This window comes from Glycine soja, chromosome 7 (genome assembly GCF_004193775.1).
Source record: "Glycine soja cultivar W05 chromosome 7, ASM419377v2, whole genome shotgun sequence".
NCBI lineage: Eukaryota > Viridiplantae > Streptophyta > Magnoliopsida > Fabales > Fabaceae > Glycine > Glycine soja.
Window position 1 is genome coordinate 38,818,865 of NC_041008.1, and position 17,121 is coordinate 38,835,985.

At 29.8% G+C, this 17,121-nt stretch overlaps 1 protein-coding gene across 4 annotated transcripts; it reads left to right on the plus strand.

Annotated features, from left to right (window-relative positions):
• Window positions 1-7,505: 7,505 nt before the first annotated feature.
• Window positions 7,506-10,671, plus strand: LOC114419555 (VQ motif-containing protein 4-like). 4 transcript variants are annotated; one of them, XM_028385256.1, is made up of 2 exons: window positions 7,506-8,562; window positions 10,311-10,671. In XM_028385256.1, the coding sequence occupies exons 1-2, from the start codon at window positions 7,800-7,802 to the stop codon at window positions 10,349-10,351; spliced, it is 804 nt and encodes a 267-aa protein (XP_028241057.1). In that variant the 5' UTR covers window positions 7,506-7,799; the 3' UTR covers window positions 10,352-10,671. The 4 variants fall into 4 exon arrangements, with proteins under 4 accessions (XP_028241057.1, XP_028241058.1, XP_028241055.1 ...); XM_028385257.1 differs by having other exon boundaries at window positions 10,314-10,671; XM_028385254.1 differs by lacking the exon at window positions 10,311-10,671 and adding an exon at window positions 9,225-9,987.
• The last annotated feature ends 6,450 nt before the right edge of the window (window positions 10,672-17,121 follow it).

Here is a 17,121-nt window from a genome sequence, read left to right on the forward strand (position 1 = left end):
AAATAAAATGTATGTATGTTAGATTTTAAATAAATTGAACATTCGTAAATATATGATCTTATAGTCAATATTTTCTTTTATTTTAAAAATTATATTATATGCTATAATAAGATTAATTGATAAAATACCATATACTTTTAAATCATATAAAATTTTATAAATTTTCTCTACTTAATAAAAACTCTTGACCAATAGTTAAATTTAATGTTTATAAAAAGTTATTGAGTAAAATAAGTTACATAAACACATAGTCTTGAAGTCCCTTCCCAATTTATTAAATTGATAACAACATACTACATCGTGTGTATGTAGTTTATTTTTTATTTTTTAATTTTAAAAGTTACTTTAAATTTGATGTTACACATAAATAAACATCCTTTTAAAAATTAAACATGTTCAATTTAATTTTTTAATTTAAATGCTACATTTTAATAAGATATTCAGCAGCATTTTATATATAGGAACTGAATCCTGTAATATAATTTAGGAGTGTAGCATTACAACTATTATTAAAATGTCGGCAGTTAAGAATTATAAATAAAATAAAATAAAAACATGCATAAAAAATTATTTTAAATTTAATTACTATCATCTAAAATCTTCATTTTCCAATCAACAATTATTAGTGTGTAGAGACCCCTACGCTTTACAGAAATCATGATATTCTTTTATAAAGCTATTCTGATTTTAATTATATGTCAACTTATATTTACTCTAGGAACTGTGGATGAATTAAAAATCTTTGCCGAATTCAAAACATGCAATTGAGTAAGTACCCAAGTGAAAAACTTAATTAGTCTTCAATAGACTCGAATCAAATTCTATAGAGTAACTTGCTTGAATAAAAATTTTCATTCTCAGGTCTCAAAGTCAAATATCCCAAACATACTATCAACCCGTGAATAAACCGTCGAAAAATTATTTCAATTTAATTAAAAATCTTGAATTTAAGTTCTAAATATATAGTTATATTAAATATTTAATTTTTTTCCCATTTTATATCTGACATAAATAATAAGATTACATCTAATGAAAAATATTTAAGGTGTAAAATTTTTTATCAAACATACTTGCCATGAGCTATGATTGTGGCAAACCGTCACAATGAACTAGAGAGCTCACATTTACTCATAAACCATTAACCACCTCCTGGAATTGCTAGCAACGACCATCCATCAATATCCCACTATTGCTGTGAAACCCACCAAGTCAATCAATTCATCAAAATTTTAAGCTTACGTTTAGTTTGAGTATTTATTTATTTTGAAATTTTTAAGATTTAGAAAACATATATTAAAAAATATATTTTAAAGTATCATCATCGTGTTTTCACTTATTAAGAAAAGATTAAAAATATTAATTTATTATCATCAATTTTAAACCTGTTTATTAAAATATTTTTAGAAAAAATGTTTTATAAATTTTAAATAAGCATATTTTTACTTTTATTTTCTATTTTTTAAAATAAAATTAAAAAACACTCAAATCAAACATATATAAAATGATTTTCCATCTCTATAAAACTCATGCACTCTATAAACACACGTTCAACAGGATCCTGTGGACTTCATGGGGCGACTAGAGGCTGCTAATATTTTTTATTTTTTTTGTAAGGGATCCATGTGCAAGTAAACAATTTAAGAAATAATTAATTAAGTACATTAGACAACCCAACACAAATTAAACAAACATAGATTTCTCATTAGCACCAATCATTTTCTTCCCAACAATCGTCTCTGTCTTAGGCTTAAAATACTTAACCCCACAACTGAGATGAGGAAATCCACTTCAAATAAGTTTTGTTGGATCTGTAAGCACTGACTATTTTGTTGACCTTGTGTATGATTTGTAAGAGACACACACAAGCTTAAGAGGGATTGTGTTTGAGTTCAATAGAGATGGGGTGATGGCAAAGGAAGAGAGGGTGACAAAGGAAGAGAGAGGTGGATTAGATGGATCAAAACACTGTTTAACTAAAAAAAATATTGTTTAAATAATTATTTTAATTAAAATAAACTGATTAGCTAGCTCACTATTTAATTAGAATAAATATATAGATTAAATAATTGTTTAACGAAAATAAGAAAATTAAAATCATTATTTAATTAAAACAAACCGATTTAGAATCTTTTTTGACTAAAACTAATATGTTAAATTAATCACTAAACCGTCTAAATCTTATAAAGTATGATTAAAAATCATTCTAAACGATTAAATTATAAAAAAAAAAACATTGCATATCAATTATATTCACGACGAAAAAATTACGACTTAATAATATTATGACAAGGAAACTAATAAAATCATACACAAAATTACAACTGATGGAATTGGGGCCAAATTCAACCCATAAATCTTTTATTTTTTTTATCGATAAATATTAATTTTATTAGAAATATTAATAAAAGAGATTCAATTAGACCTATCTTATATCTTCCCATAAATCTTATATTTAACTAACAATAATAATTTGAATTAAACGTCTCACTCCCCCTTCCCTGAAGAAGCTAAGCTTGAACAATGGGAGAGGGACTAAATAGTTTCCAGTTTACACCAATAACATCAATAAAAGTGAGACTTTTTCTCCCAAACACCAAGAACTAACTAGTTTTATTGTATTAGTGGCATAAATGAAAGGGTGAAACGAAGTCTGTTTGTTTGTGTGTGTGTAGATCGATCATGTAGATGAAGGAAAAGAAATAGAATGAGAGAGTTTAATTTTGATTTTTTAATGTAAGTAAATGCGTCCTTATCGATTATTAAAATTAATTAGAAATGTTTACTATTATCCTTTTTCATCTAAATTTGTGATTAATTTTTGTGCATCACATGGCACAATAAATGTGTTCTTATCCATCATTATATTTTAAATTTTGTTTTTTTTGCTATTAATTCACATAATTGTCAATTAATTAGGCTAATAAATTTAAATAAAAAATTTAATTCTTATATGTTAGTGATGACTCACCAAATAGTTAAGGAAAAAGATTAGTCCTAAAATAATAAAAATAATTTTAATTATTTGTGTTGTAAATTTAAAGAAAATTAAGACAAATCAAATTAATTATGAATTGTTATAGATACATACATTAAACCTTATAAATATTTTTTCATCTAAAAATATAATGTTTAGAGGTTAAAATAACTTCTTTTTTTTTTTCAAATTTTAAAGACAATTGAAAGTATTTAAGTCATTTTACATAGAAATTCCAAATAATTTCTAAAAATTCCAATTATATTCTAATATTCTAAGCTTAAATTTTTGGCTAAATTAATAATGTGGTCTCTCTATTTATTTAGTTGAATTTGGTTCTCTATTATTAAAACATTAAATTTGCTCCTTGGTTTTTAAAATTGATGTAATGTTGTCATTTCTATCCAATTATGAGAAAAAAAACACTAACTTTGTTGGTATGTGCACAATAAAAAAATGGAATGTAGTGGCCATGTAAAACACCGCTGTTAGAAATTTAAATGGCGTAAACAAAAAGAACAATATTGCATTAATTTTAAAAATTACGGAATTAAATTCAACTTCTTAATAATAAAGGAATGAAATTAAACTAATTAAACATATAGAGAAATCAAAATAATAATTTAGCTTATTTTTTCTCACTCTAGATCTTGATTGTTTTTACTATTTGACCCAATACCATGTTTTAGGATGTTCTAGGTATTTTTCTGTTTCTTTGGTCTCGTTCGGAATAAATCATTAAAAGTTATAACTAAGTAACATTCACTGTTTTGAGCTGAACTATGTCTCATAATTTTGAGTTCACATTCATTTGTTCATAAAATACTGAATATAAATAAACACACCTGATAAAATAAAAATAGGGGTACGTATTACATATTAAGACTCTTTTTAATCTGTTACTCAAGTTTTCACACCTTACCATCAAAAGATTCTTAGAAGCTCATTATTATTATTATTAAATCAAACAATATGTCGTCCCCAATATTTATAATTAATCACTAGAAATACTTTAAATCAAGATGTTGAGGTTCAATAAAATTGTCATGTATGTAATGTTTAACCTAAAATTATGCTTTTGAAAAGTTATCAGAAATAGATTGTAATGAACCTTGATTATACAAGTATTCTTTTTCCATAACCCTTAAGGATTAGCATACACTGATATTCTTTCACAAAGCCTTTGCAAATTCTACACTAACTTCAAAGCTTCTAAACAAACACAACTATTAGCAATTGACTTACGAGACACTTCAAATCCTCATTAATTATCTCTTAAGAAACACCTTTTTTTATTCTTCTCAAAGACATAAGATTCCATGCATTTTTAACACTTAAAAGTGGATGTACTATATACCGCAGAGCTCAAACACACTCTTTAAGTTATTACAATTGAAACAAACATATTTTGGAGTGATTTTCAAAGAAGGAACGTTCCTTAAAAGGTGGATATTGAGCTTCAAAAGCACTTGTCTTGCTTGAATGATGTTATAATGTGTTCTAATTAATATTTTTTTTCCCTTGTAGACTTTCTATAGCAAGTAGCCTTCATAAAGTGTTACACTTGAGAAATTAGTCTTATAAATGTTAGAAAGTTAGTTAAATTTATTTGAATGTATATTGAGTTTCCATTTTATTCATACCCAAGTTTTTTTTACTAGTTTAAAAATGTTGTAATCACTTCTAATTATTGTTAAGGAATATGTTTAAACTTTAGCAATATAGTGTATTCAACTCTAAAGGGGCTCAAAAGCAAGGATAATGTTGTTAAATTATTCTAACAATGGTCTTACTTGGATCAGAAGTAATAGGATACTTAAATGTCGAAAGGGAAAACAATATGTGAAAGCTCTTTGTATGTGTTTGAACTGGTGGTAAAGGGTCTTCTCATAATTGTTATTTTAGAGAGTCACCATAAATATGAGATAGCCACCTTACTTTACCATTTCAGCACCTTGCATTTAGTTTTGGAAATTGTCTTGTAAGCTTGTATTTTAATATTTATATTTTTCTTCAAACTATACAAATGTTGGTAGCCTAGGCTCTCATCAGGTGAATTCCACGCATGATTAGTGAGAATGTTGGGGTTAATGTTTAAGAGTTAAGGTGTCATTTTCTATGTTATGAATTATGAGTTATTGCATGATATACTACTTAGACTTCACCGGACAACAATTAGTATGTACATCAATTGGAGTAGGATTTTGTGTTTTTTTTTCTAGTACTATTTGTATTAAGTTCCATTAGATTACTTCTCTTTCTTAATGTAGTTTTTTTAGAATTGTTTTATTCTCATGACACCAAATGCTACCAAATTACTAAATCTCAATCTTTTATTGTTAAAAAAATTTACAATTGTCTTTTTCATTCCACCTATGGAATTTGGAGTAATCTTTAGATGTTACCTAGGACAAAGTCCTTTGTTTCCTCCTTAAGGTTTCTATCTTTAAATATTAGTCTTATTGGAATCTTGTATTGGTGTATGAAAAAAAAAATTGGATTTAAAAATAGATTATTTTTTTCACTTTATTTTCAAATAGTGTAATCTAAACATGATTCAATATATTATATCTATTTCCATAGGGAAAAATCGATAAAACTATACATTATTAATTATTTGTAAATTTGATTTTAGATACGGTAATTGCCTTCTCCAAATATTAGCTGAATGGCTAAATTGATTTATGAATGGTTGTTTGCTTCATGTTCTATTGATCTACTTAAATATTGGAAAGTGTTTAATTATGACAAAGATAGGCCAAATAGATATTTGCTTGACAAGAAATTCCCTAGTTGGCCTAATGTCGAAGATCTTAAGGTTAATAACTTCAATTCTGGAGTTGTGCAAAGCAATTTGACAATCCATCATGTTTACCAAAAAGACCTTTACTTTGAGAAAATTGGTTAAGGAATACTCCAACATGTCAGTCTAATTATAATCGTTTGTTAAGACTTGGATTTTGACTAAGGACACAATTGATGCACTCAATTTCCATCATGTGACAACAATCAAAGGCACAACTCTACATCTCCACTTAGTATGGTAGATCAATATTTTTCTAACATTTTGATGTTCTATATAATTAGAGTATGATAATATGTAAGAGAAAAATTTAAATTAGAGTATGGTACATCAATATAATTAGAGTATGATAATATGTAAGAGAAAATTTTAAATTATTCAAATTCTATATTATATTATTGATTTTTTGAATTTTCCATTAGTGATGACATGAATCATTTTCAAATCTTTTTTTTTCCATTTTTTTTAAAAGCAAGTGAGTTTTATTGATGAAAATAACTTATCAAAAGGTGTGATCAAGTTATTGTACAAGGCAAATTATAGTAAACTTGATAATTCCTAGTATCTCCACCACAATCGGAATTCAAAATACATGAAAACACCATTAATATTGAATTAATACGAGGATGCACACTTAATTTTTTTTTTCTCCATTTACATATGAAAAAAGGATACAGCTGTTATGCATATGTACAATTGTTTCTTTTTAATAAATACACAATGAAATCCTTTAACCAATGAGTAATGATGCTTAAATACTTATTCATTTTAAACATTTGATTAGCATTTTTTATTTATTTATTTTATGTCTTTTTTTTTATCAAATCATAAATCCTATAATATTTGTATTTTATTCTTTTTATTCCTCTCTCACTAAGTGTCTAATAACATGAGGGGCTTCCACTTATCTTTTTTCCTTAATGAATATTATTGTCATTATTATCCAAATAAAATATGCAAACCCCACATGATATTGGTCTTTTTTTTAATAAAAAATATAGGAGAGGAGCGCTAATAATACTCTTTCTAAGACCTTCTTTTTAACAATCTCAACATAATTGATTAAAATTTGATTAGTAAGTCTTACATTTAAATTGAAAGAATGTTTTGACCCTTAAAATTGATAATTTTTAATAAACTTAACCAATCATATAAAAAGTAGTAGAAAGAATATCAGTAACATTTCTCTTACAACACAACCAAATCATATTTGAACATACTAGTGGTGAACAAATTAACCATGTGCATAATTTGAATGAATCCCCCCCATCTGTTTCCCCACACCTACAAATCCGGAGAAATGTATTATTTTCAGAGCCCAAATAATTCATTATGTGACCATTAATATTTGTACAAAAAAGAAAATATAATAAAAAAATACATTACTAAAAAACCAAAATCACATTTTAACACAGTGAACAAATCCGGATAAATCCACATTAGTCATCTGCATAAAATGAATGAATCTGCCCCATCTGTTTCCCCACATTAACAAATCCGGATAAATTTATCATTTGCAGAGTCCAAATTCTCCATTACAACAATTAATATTTTTACATAAAAAGAAAATACAGTCAACAGTGTGTGTGCATGTATCAGCTAAAAAAAATAGTTATAGTAAAAAATGGCAAACATTAAAAATTACATCCAGAATCTTTTCTGCTGGGTTGACTTGGACTCATTAACACATACTAGTGCAGTACAAATTAAATTATATTGAAGAAAAAAAAAGCATTAAAAATATCATTAACTGCAAACAAAATAAAAATTAAATGTCTAAACAAATTTGAAACTTGCTTAGTTGGTCCACCTCTTCCTGCATATGAAGCACACACAGTTTAAATAGCGCGTAGGGAGTGGCCTATTGCTCTCACTCTCAGAGAAAAAAGAAAAAGGGCCCTACGAATACACATTTCTTACCAAACCAAATTACAGAGAGTAAGAGAGAGAGATTTTTCTCTTTCTCTCTTTCTCTTCTTTTTCCCCTCGTTTCGTTTCTTTGTTAATATCTCCCCGTCAACCATGGACTCTCCGAGGTACCACCAAGAGCACCACCACCACCGCGGCGGCGTGAGTCTTGTTCCTTCGCCACGCCACAGTTTGAGTTCTTCAAACAGCAGCAGCACCAGCAGCACTAGCAGCAACAACAATGGACTCCACCACACCCAATTGCTGTCACCTCTGACTCCGACCGCGGCGGCTGCTCAATCTCCGACATCATCGTACCCTCCGAAGCCCGTGACCAGATCCGAATCCGCCAACCCGTACCCGACAACCTTTGTCCAAGCCGACACCACCTCCTTCAAGCAAGTCGTCCAAATGCTAACCGGATCCACCCAAACCGCAAAACAAGCCTCAGCCTCGGCCTCTGAACCTGCAAAACCCCACACTCACATCCCACCCATCAAAAAACAAACGGGTTTCAAGCTCTTCGAACGAAGAAACTCGCTCAGCAAGAATCTCAGCATCAACCCTCTCAACAACGTCGTCGTTTCGTCTTTCTCGCCGAGGAAACACCACGAGGTTCTCTCTCCCAGCATCCTCGACTTCCCCGCGCTCGTTCTCAGCCCCGTCACGCCCCTCATACCCGACCCCTTCAACCGTTCCCGTTCCCTCAACGAAAACGGCGCCGGTATGGTTATGGACACAGCCGAAGCTACTGAAGAGAAAGCCATCAAGGAGAAAGGGTTCTTCTTGCACCCTTCTCCCGCGTCCACTCCTCGCGACGAAAAGCCTCGTCTTTTGCCCCTCTTCCCCACCACCACCGCCGCCGCCGCGTCCCCAGGTTCCGGTTCTTCTTCCTCCTCTTAAAATTTTCAACCCCCCCCCCCCCCCCCCAAAAAAAAATATATATTAGTAATGATAATAATAATAATTTCTATTAATTAACTAATTCTATTTTCCTTTTTAGATTTTCTTGTAAGATTCTTATATAGTAGTATATTTTTATGGCATTCATGAGGAGGGAAAAAAAGAGTCAACGAGAAAGAATGAGAGGGATAAACTTGTAATGGCTTATGCTGAGAATGGAACAAGATTCTTGCTTCAATTGTATGTAGTAAATTTTTGCTTTTTTTTTTTCTCTTTTATAATTGTGCTTTTCACTTTTTTCTCTCTTTGTTAAGTGTTAATTCAATGCTAATTAAGAGAAGGAGCGGAACTGCGGAAGGGTGGAAATTTATTTTGACCGTTTTTATTTTCAATTTTTAATGCTAATTATTGAGCTCGTGGAGTTTAATTAACTTTGGGTATTAATAATAAATTTGTCAATTATTAGGAGCCATGCGGATGAGGGTATTGGGATGTAGTATGGGAATTTAATGAGAGTAATGGTTTTACTACTATCAACCGTAAATTTCGGTTCTTCTTCGTTTTTGACTTTTGGTCTTTGTTTTATTTATAAAGAAATTAAAAATAAATAAGAAAATTAAATGTGGTTCATGCTAGGTCGCTGCGTATTTCAGAGGATTTTAATTTACTCCACTTCGTTTTGCACACTGTCAAACCCTTCAATTAATGCCGAATTTGAATTATGTGATCGAATTCAGTTGCTTCCGCTTGAGGGCAATGATGATAATGAAACGTTATACCTAAGTGCAGTCCTTGCAGAGTGGTAGGGATGAGAATTATGAAACTTGGGTTTGTGAGAGAGAGAGAGAGAGAGACTTACTACTACATGGGATGGCAAAAGAAAAGCAGTGTTGGGTTGGGCGAGCTGTCAAAGAAAGAGTAGAAGAATGGGTAAGGAATCTTGACCCTTTTTGTTGTCTTTCCGAGTGAGGGGAAGGTGCCAACAAGAGATGCAGGCATTCAGTTCAGGGCATTCTAGGTGTGTGTGTGGAAGTGCTTTGTGCCTCTCTTCCCCAAGCACAACAGGGCGCAGGCTAACACCCCCAAGGACAAGGTAGATCCACACATCATGTGTTTCCCTTGTCAAAACGTTGAAAACAAATTCACCCTTGTGTAATAATTAAGGTTGTCTTGCTTATTTTTAGGACTAAATTTGATATAATGTTTCTTATTGTTATTTAATTAAAATGGGTACCCTTGTGGATCAATCTGACAAGGTTATTTCAGTTTTATTAGTAGTTTTGAGTTCAAGTTTTAGGTATGTAGTCATGTTAATTAAGAGTTTTATCATTCATAATAGTTGTATCCGCTTGAACAAAATTGTCTTCGGTAGAGAGGATATATATGGTCTCTTAAAAAACATGGGTTCTTTATATTAATTTTAAGTATCAAGATGAATGATTGTTTGATTGAATGATAACACTAATGCTGAATTGAACTTGAGTTTGGGTTCACTTGGTAATGTGATGAGTGATTTCGTTTTCGTGAACCGTGAAATTGTCGCAATGTTGTGTAAGGAGAAGTCAAACTAGCTTGCTAGTGGGTTTAGGTTAGAGCAATAAATTGGATTCTTGTTCAAGGAGTGAACTGTGAACAGAAAAAGTACACGATGTGTGAGCCATTGAAGTTTTTTTTTTTTTTTTCTCTCTCTTTAATTTTGTGTTGTTGTTTTTTCCTTTGTAGTAGGGACCTCGTTTTCTTTTGAGTCACAGGGTGTTGAATGAAAGCTTTGAACATTCGTAAAAAGCAATGATGTTGCAAAGACAGTTAGTTCCTCTTTCTCTGATTTCAGCATTTTAATTATCCTTTTTGACTCGAAGGAGACCACAACTGTTGTGAGAGAATGAATGGGGACATGGGAAAATGAAGGCTAAGTGGGGCTTGTAATGATGAAAGGAAAGAAAATGGGAAAGCCAGAAAACATGGTGCTAAGATGACCCTCTTTTGTGTTGGTTTGTTTGATGAAATTAATGTCTATTCTGATACTGTTATCTAATTATAAATTATTATTTGAATTATTTTAAAAATTAATAAATTTATTATATATACTGTTATCTAATTATAAATTATTATTTGAATTATTTTAAAAATTAATAAATTTATTATATATAGGGAATTATGAATGGGTGAGTGTATAATTTATTTTACATATTATTTATATAATCCTTTTTCTCTTGTTTGATTGTGTGGGCGAATATAATTTTTGAGGACTATATGGAAAAAAAACTCTTGGTGGTGGCATTTATTGGGAATTTGAAACTCAACATGTGCACTGCTCTGAAACACTAGTGGCGTTTTGCTATGCCATTATCAACGCCATCTTCTATATATACTTTGCCTTTCACTTTCATTTTTTGAGAAAGATATAAAGACAACATGCCTCATGTGGCGTGTTTTCATTTGAAGCATTATTAGATAATAACCCCTTTCAAAGTCCTCATATCTTAATTATTTTATGAAGGAGGAAATTCAAGCTTGACACATTTGACTGTCACTGATACCTTCAAATTCGTAAGAGCCACAAGTACTGATCCGTAAGCTTTATGTGTATTCTTGAGTTTTATTGATTGGTCGGTATTGCTATCCCTTTGGAAAAGATACACGTAATCATTATTTTCTTCTATTTAATCTTGTCTCAGGTTCGTGAAAAAATAGAAGGTGTTTTGTTTAAAGGTTTTAGTTAAAGAACTCATAAATAAAAAGATTTTATTACAAATTATGTTGAGAGGATAATAAAAATTATAATAGAAATGCATTAATATTAATATTTTTTTTTTAACTACATTAGTTTTTTTTTTCTTTTTTTATTTGAGAGTTGTGGATCCAAGGTTTTGGATTTGAATCATTAGAATACAATTATATTAAATAATTAATGGAAGAAATTTATCGTCCTCCTAAGATTGACTCATGCAAAAGTAATTGTGATCTTTTTTTTATATATAAAAAAATCCTTCCGTTTCCTTTTATCTTCTTGAATCAAACAAATTAGGTGATCAACCTTAAATAACAAAAAATACTTTTTAAATATTATTTAAGGTTATGGTATATGAATTAAGACATATACTAGTATTCTTTTTCTTTTATTAAAACTTTATAGATCTGTTTAGTGGTGAGAAATTTGAATAATTTATAATTTTATATAAGGTATTAAACTCAAACCTTATTGTTACTATTAGACACTAAAAAAACTTGTTTTTATAAAAATTGTTTCTAATTTTCGTTTTACTATTTATTTATACGAGTTTAATGGGTATGGATTGCTAACTACATAGAAATCAAAATAAAAAATTATAATATATAATGATTTATAATTGAATGATAATATACAATTATTTTACATATATAACTTATTTTGTCTATTTATTGATCAACCTATCTATCATTTATTATTCTTCATATCTCATTAATTTTATGATGAATGTATTAAATAATTAATGATTAAAATTAATGGCGTAATAGACAAAAAGTAATTAATAGTAATGTATTAATTTTTTTTAATTCCATACATGCATTTTCCTTTGAATGCAATCATATTTGAGATGTTGTCCCCATGAAAAAATATCTAACACATTGTCGGACACCAAATGTGAGTATATCAATGAGATTTAAACTTTGGTTTGTTACATTGTCAAAAATTAGTCCCTTCTATACCTAACTCCTTTTGGTTTTTAAATTTTAAAATGATAGAATGGAAGGATAGAAATTTAGAAACACATTCTCTAACACATTCCTTCAAACATATACTCTTTAATTTGTTAGAATTTATTAAAAATTACAAAATTAGGAGAAAGAATCATCAAAATTGATATGAAACTCACAAAATTTTATCATTTTTAATAAGTTTTAACTAATAAGAGAGTGTGCATCTAACATTTCTTGAAGAAAAATTTTAAAAAAATATTTTTAAAGAGGAACAAAGGTCATAGTATAGAAAAGAGACAATACTGGAACGAAGGTCGTAGTATGAAGAAGAAGAGTAATATTTGCGGTGCTTATCTTAATTTTGAGAACCATATATATTTAAGCACTCTTCATAAAAAGTCACCTCAATGTTAAGGTTGATAAAGTTTTTCAACTTAATTTTTTGCGGTCCAGTGTTAATTTCTCTTATTCAGAGCATAAAAACCATTTTTTTATCCTTAACAAATTTTTAAGTAGTGTTGCTGGCTTGTATAAGCAATGTTAGGTTATATGTAGTATTATACGATGCTTAACTTGAAACAACCCATATAAACAACGACATTGAAAATGACCTAATTAACTAATATGATAATATCACTAATTGATCGTTACAAAAATATTAATTGCTCCATTTATTTTGAAATAAAATGTTTTAGTATTTTTTAAATTTTTTTATCATTCATACTATAAAGAAAAAAGATTTATTACTTGTTTTCATTCAAGCCCTGACACTGAATATTCATAGAGAAAAATTTGCAATCCATAGTAATTTGTCTACCTCCAGCGAGTTTGTCTTTAACAAAGATAGTTATGGTTTCATGACAAAAAAAAAAAACAAAAACCATGATCCTTCTGTATTACACTTTCTTTTAAGAACCATATCTTGATAGTTATACAACTAGATTAATTACATTCTTTTTTTAAGAGACAAAGTATTAAGAATATTTAATATAAATGAAAGGAAAGTCTAGCTTCATTTAATTTTTTATTAGAATTTATTAGTTATCTTAATTTTTATTCAATACAAAAAAGCAACATTTATTTTAAAATGAAAAGGACTAAAGGTGTATTAGTTTAACCAATAAAAAAATCAACATACAAAAGTTTTTTTTTTCTTTTCTTTTGGGCGTTAACATATGGAGATTTTATATGCCAGAAAAAGAGAATAGTTGGGATTTGCAAATCACGAATTATGATATGCTATGATAACTTTAAAGAAAATGGAAAACAACAAAGAAAGAAAGATAGTGCCTTTGATAACTGTTTTTCAAAACTATACTAACATATATTAATCTGATTTATTTCATGTGTATTTTAAAATATAAATATGGCTATTTAAAAATTAAAATATAAATAGATAATGTATATATTATTTTAAATTTTTAATATGATTTTTTTTCATGTATGATAAATGTGCTAAATATTTAAAAACTAAATAAAAATAAATACATAACTGAAAAGAAGTAATTAATTATGTTGCGTTAAACACATAATATAAAAGATAATAAACTAAGAAAGAATTTATGTAATATTTTCTCAGATATTTTTGGTATTATTTTTTGATAAAAGTTAAGGTTCAATCTTGGTAACACGCCTAATAAAATTTAATCTCTGATATTGATTGAAGAAGCTAAAAAACACCCATATAATTAGGAAAACGCACTTAAATTTTTCACATAAACGGTTTGTTATTGGAGAATGTGTTAAACCTACATATCTCAGTCAAAACAATGAGTGTTTCTATTTGAAGGAAAGGAGTATATGGGAATACTGAAAAAAAAAAATAAAATCTATGTCATGCTACATGTGAGCACTACTAGTTGGCATGACCATGGAGTAATGGAGTTTGCAATTGGCATTAGTCCTACTGCGTTCATGATTTTAACTTAGGGTTTGAACAGACAAGATGCATTTAAATATAATATTTTTCTTAAACAAAGTGATAGGTACTGTGATGGCTTATAAATAATCAACATATACTAATTTTAACTTATATATTTATCTTGACCAATAAAATGAATAGTGTAATTAATAGTGGTAGTACTTTAACACCGCATGCGGCCAACAACATGGACGCAAGTTGCCAACCATAGTTTGGAAGGTACTATGCAATTTTAGATTGGTTTCATGCTGACGATGACTTTGAAAACTAGTGGCCCACTTGGCTAGTCTTTATCTGCCGCCAAAGCAGAAGTTTTTCCACTTTTCAGATGCACCAGCATGGACGAACAATAAGGAAAGGGACAGAACATAGCTTAATGTACGATAAATGCAAGGAATCAACACTTTTTTTTTACTGAGTGTTGTAAGATTGTAAATACTAAGTAGTGACTAGATTTACCTTGCAATTATAGTGAGAAATGGTAGTGGTTAGATTAAATTTCATATATGCATATGCATTTTATGATCAATATAATTAAGGGATGTATATAGAACCAAGGCCTAGCTACCATGATATTTGAACTTTTTTTAAAAAAAATAAAAATAAAATATAAGTTATTTATTTTTTTTCCGTAAGAATCAAAGATAAATATAAAAAATTTCCAATAACTCATACATCATAATTAACTAACTATATTATACGTTATATATCCATTTCATATTAGCTTTATGTAAACTACTCTATCTCAACTCTCAAAATGCTTAATTTATCCTATATGCTACTTATAAACTGTGTCGTGGAGTCTCATAAAAAAAATAGTTGTTTAGTGAAGTAGCCGCAAGTTTTGACATTGCATTGAATATATGGAATAAGAGAAAACAACACGGGTCTCACGTGCCGCAATTTTCACTGCATTGCAGCTCCACTTGCATTGTTTCATGTCTGAGTTCCCATACTAATTTTCCAGCAATTTGCATATTGAGCGAAAGATTACGTTTTCCCTTCCATGAATGAACATAGCTAGCGCTGTTGTTGCAACTTGGATTAGATTCAGAGAACAAGCCTTTGCTGCTATGAATTTGATTGACGATGAGTTCGTACTTATGTTCTTATTATAGCAATTTCTGTATATACTCCACGTGATCTAATGTAAACAAAGTTTCATGGAATACCCGCGCGTATAGACAAGTTTCCTACCCGCCTGATGCATAGGGTATGAATGATGAAGAATGTTAGGTGATACATAAATGCAACATGAACAAATGAAATCGTTTCAAATCACTTCTTTTAAAATTAAATTTATTAAAAATCACTACTATTTTAACTTCTACATTACACACTACCAAAAAAAAGATTTTTGTTAGCGTTTATTTGTAACGGACGTGAAAAAACACCAAAAAAATGTTGTAATTTCTAACAAATAAGTTCTCCACCACAATGTTTGAAATATATTTTTTCATTTTGACACCCGTCTACGGTGTGTGTAACCTTACAAAAGAACACCGCGGGTCAATACACTAGTTATGTTCACTTAAGCGCTAAAGACATTCTAATCCAAGCCCAATAAACGATAATGTGGCTCATCTGTTCTAGGTTTTCATGTTTGGGACACTTGATTTCTCTCTTCGCTCCTAGCCTTCAACACTTTGCATTTGTGAAGATGCACAAACCATCACTCACCTCAATCTCGAAGCTCCATTCCAATGGCATCCAAGTTTGAATTAGTTGGAGGCTTTCTTGAGCTCAAGGTTCGTCCAATATCAAATGCCATTGATTCTCGCTCCTTTCCTTGAACCTTAATTCCCCAATACTATTGTAAGATCCCTAGTGTGCATTCTTGGTACATAGTTGGAAATTCACATCATCTAGTGCATATGATTTTCCAATTAGGTTCAAAGCTCCCACTTCGTTCTTTCCCATTCATTTTTTTTTCTATTAACTTCATACTTTCTTCTCTCATCATAAACCTTGTGTCTCTGCCATTGTTGAATGTAGAGCTAACCAAGTAAACTTGCAGGAAAAGCTTAAAAAGAAAAAGGGAAGCAATGAATGAATTTCTATGTATTGAAAGATTAATTCTCAAAATTACATCTTTGATTTGAATGAATGGTTATATATACACATATACAACAACTAACTTCCAACTAACTATTAGTTTCAACCAACTAAACTAACTTCTAACTAACTAACAATTAAACTAACTTAACTTCCAACTAACTAACTAACACTAAGAGCCCCCCTCAAACTAGGAGTGGATATCAGACATTCCTAGTTTGGAATGCAGAAATTTAAAAGCACCAGACATTAGAGCTTTAGTGTAAACATCAACTAACTGATTTGTAGAAGGAATGGGAAGCAACTTCACAAGACCCCCTAACACCTTCTCTCGAACTATGTGGCACACAATCTCAATATGCTTTGTTCTTTCATGAAATTAATACTGGATTCAAAGCTATGTGAAGAGTAGATTTGTTGTCACAATACAGAGTGACAAGTTTCTGAAAGTCTACTCTAAATTCTTCCAGCAGATAGGTAAGCCATTGTATTTCACAAATGGTGTTGACTAGTGCCCTGTATTCAGCTTCTGATGAGCTTCTAGATACAATGGCTTATTTCTTGGATTTCCATGAAATCAGTGAGTCACTAATCTACATAGCATAACTAGTGATAGACCTTCTTGTGTCAATGCAACCAGCCCAGTCAGAATCACTAAACCCTTTTAAATGTATTTTACTTGCAGCAGAAAAGAAAATACTTGATGCTGGGGATCCCTTGATATACCTAAGAATTCAAACAGTAGCTTGTTGATGAGCTGAGGTGGGAGCAGCAACAAATTGGCTCAGATGTTGCACAACATAAGTGATATCTGGCCTTGTATTGGTCAAGTAGATCAACCTTCCAATTAACCTTCTAAAAGAGGAAGCATCTTCT

Coding starts and splice junctions, on each gene's coding strand:
- LOC114419555 (XM_028385254.1), top strand. CDS start 7,800: ATGGACTCTCCGAGGTACCACCAAGAGCACCACCACCACCGCGGCGGC. Junction 8,563..9,224: donor CGCCGCCGCCGCGTCCCCAG/GTTCCGGTTCTT, acceptor GGTTCATGCTAG/GTCGCTGCGTATTTCAGAGG.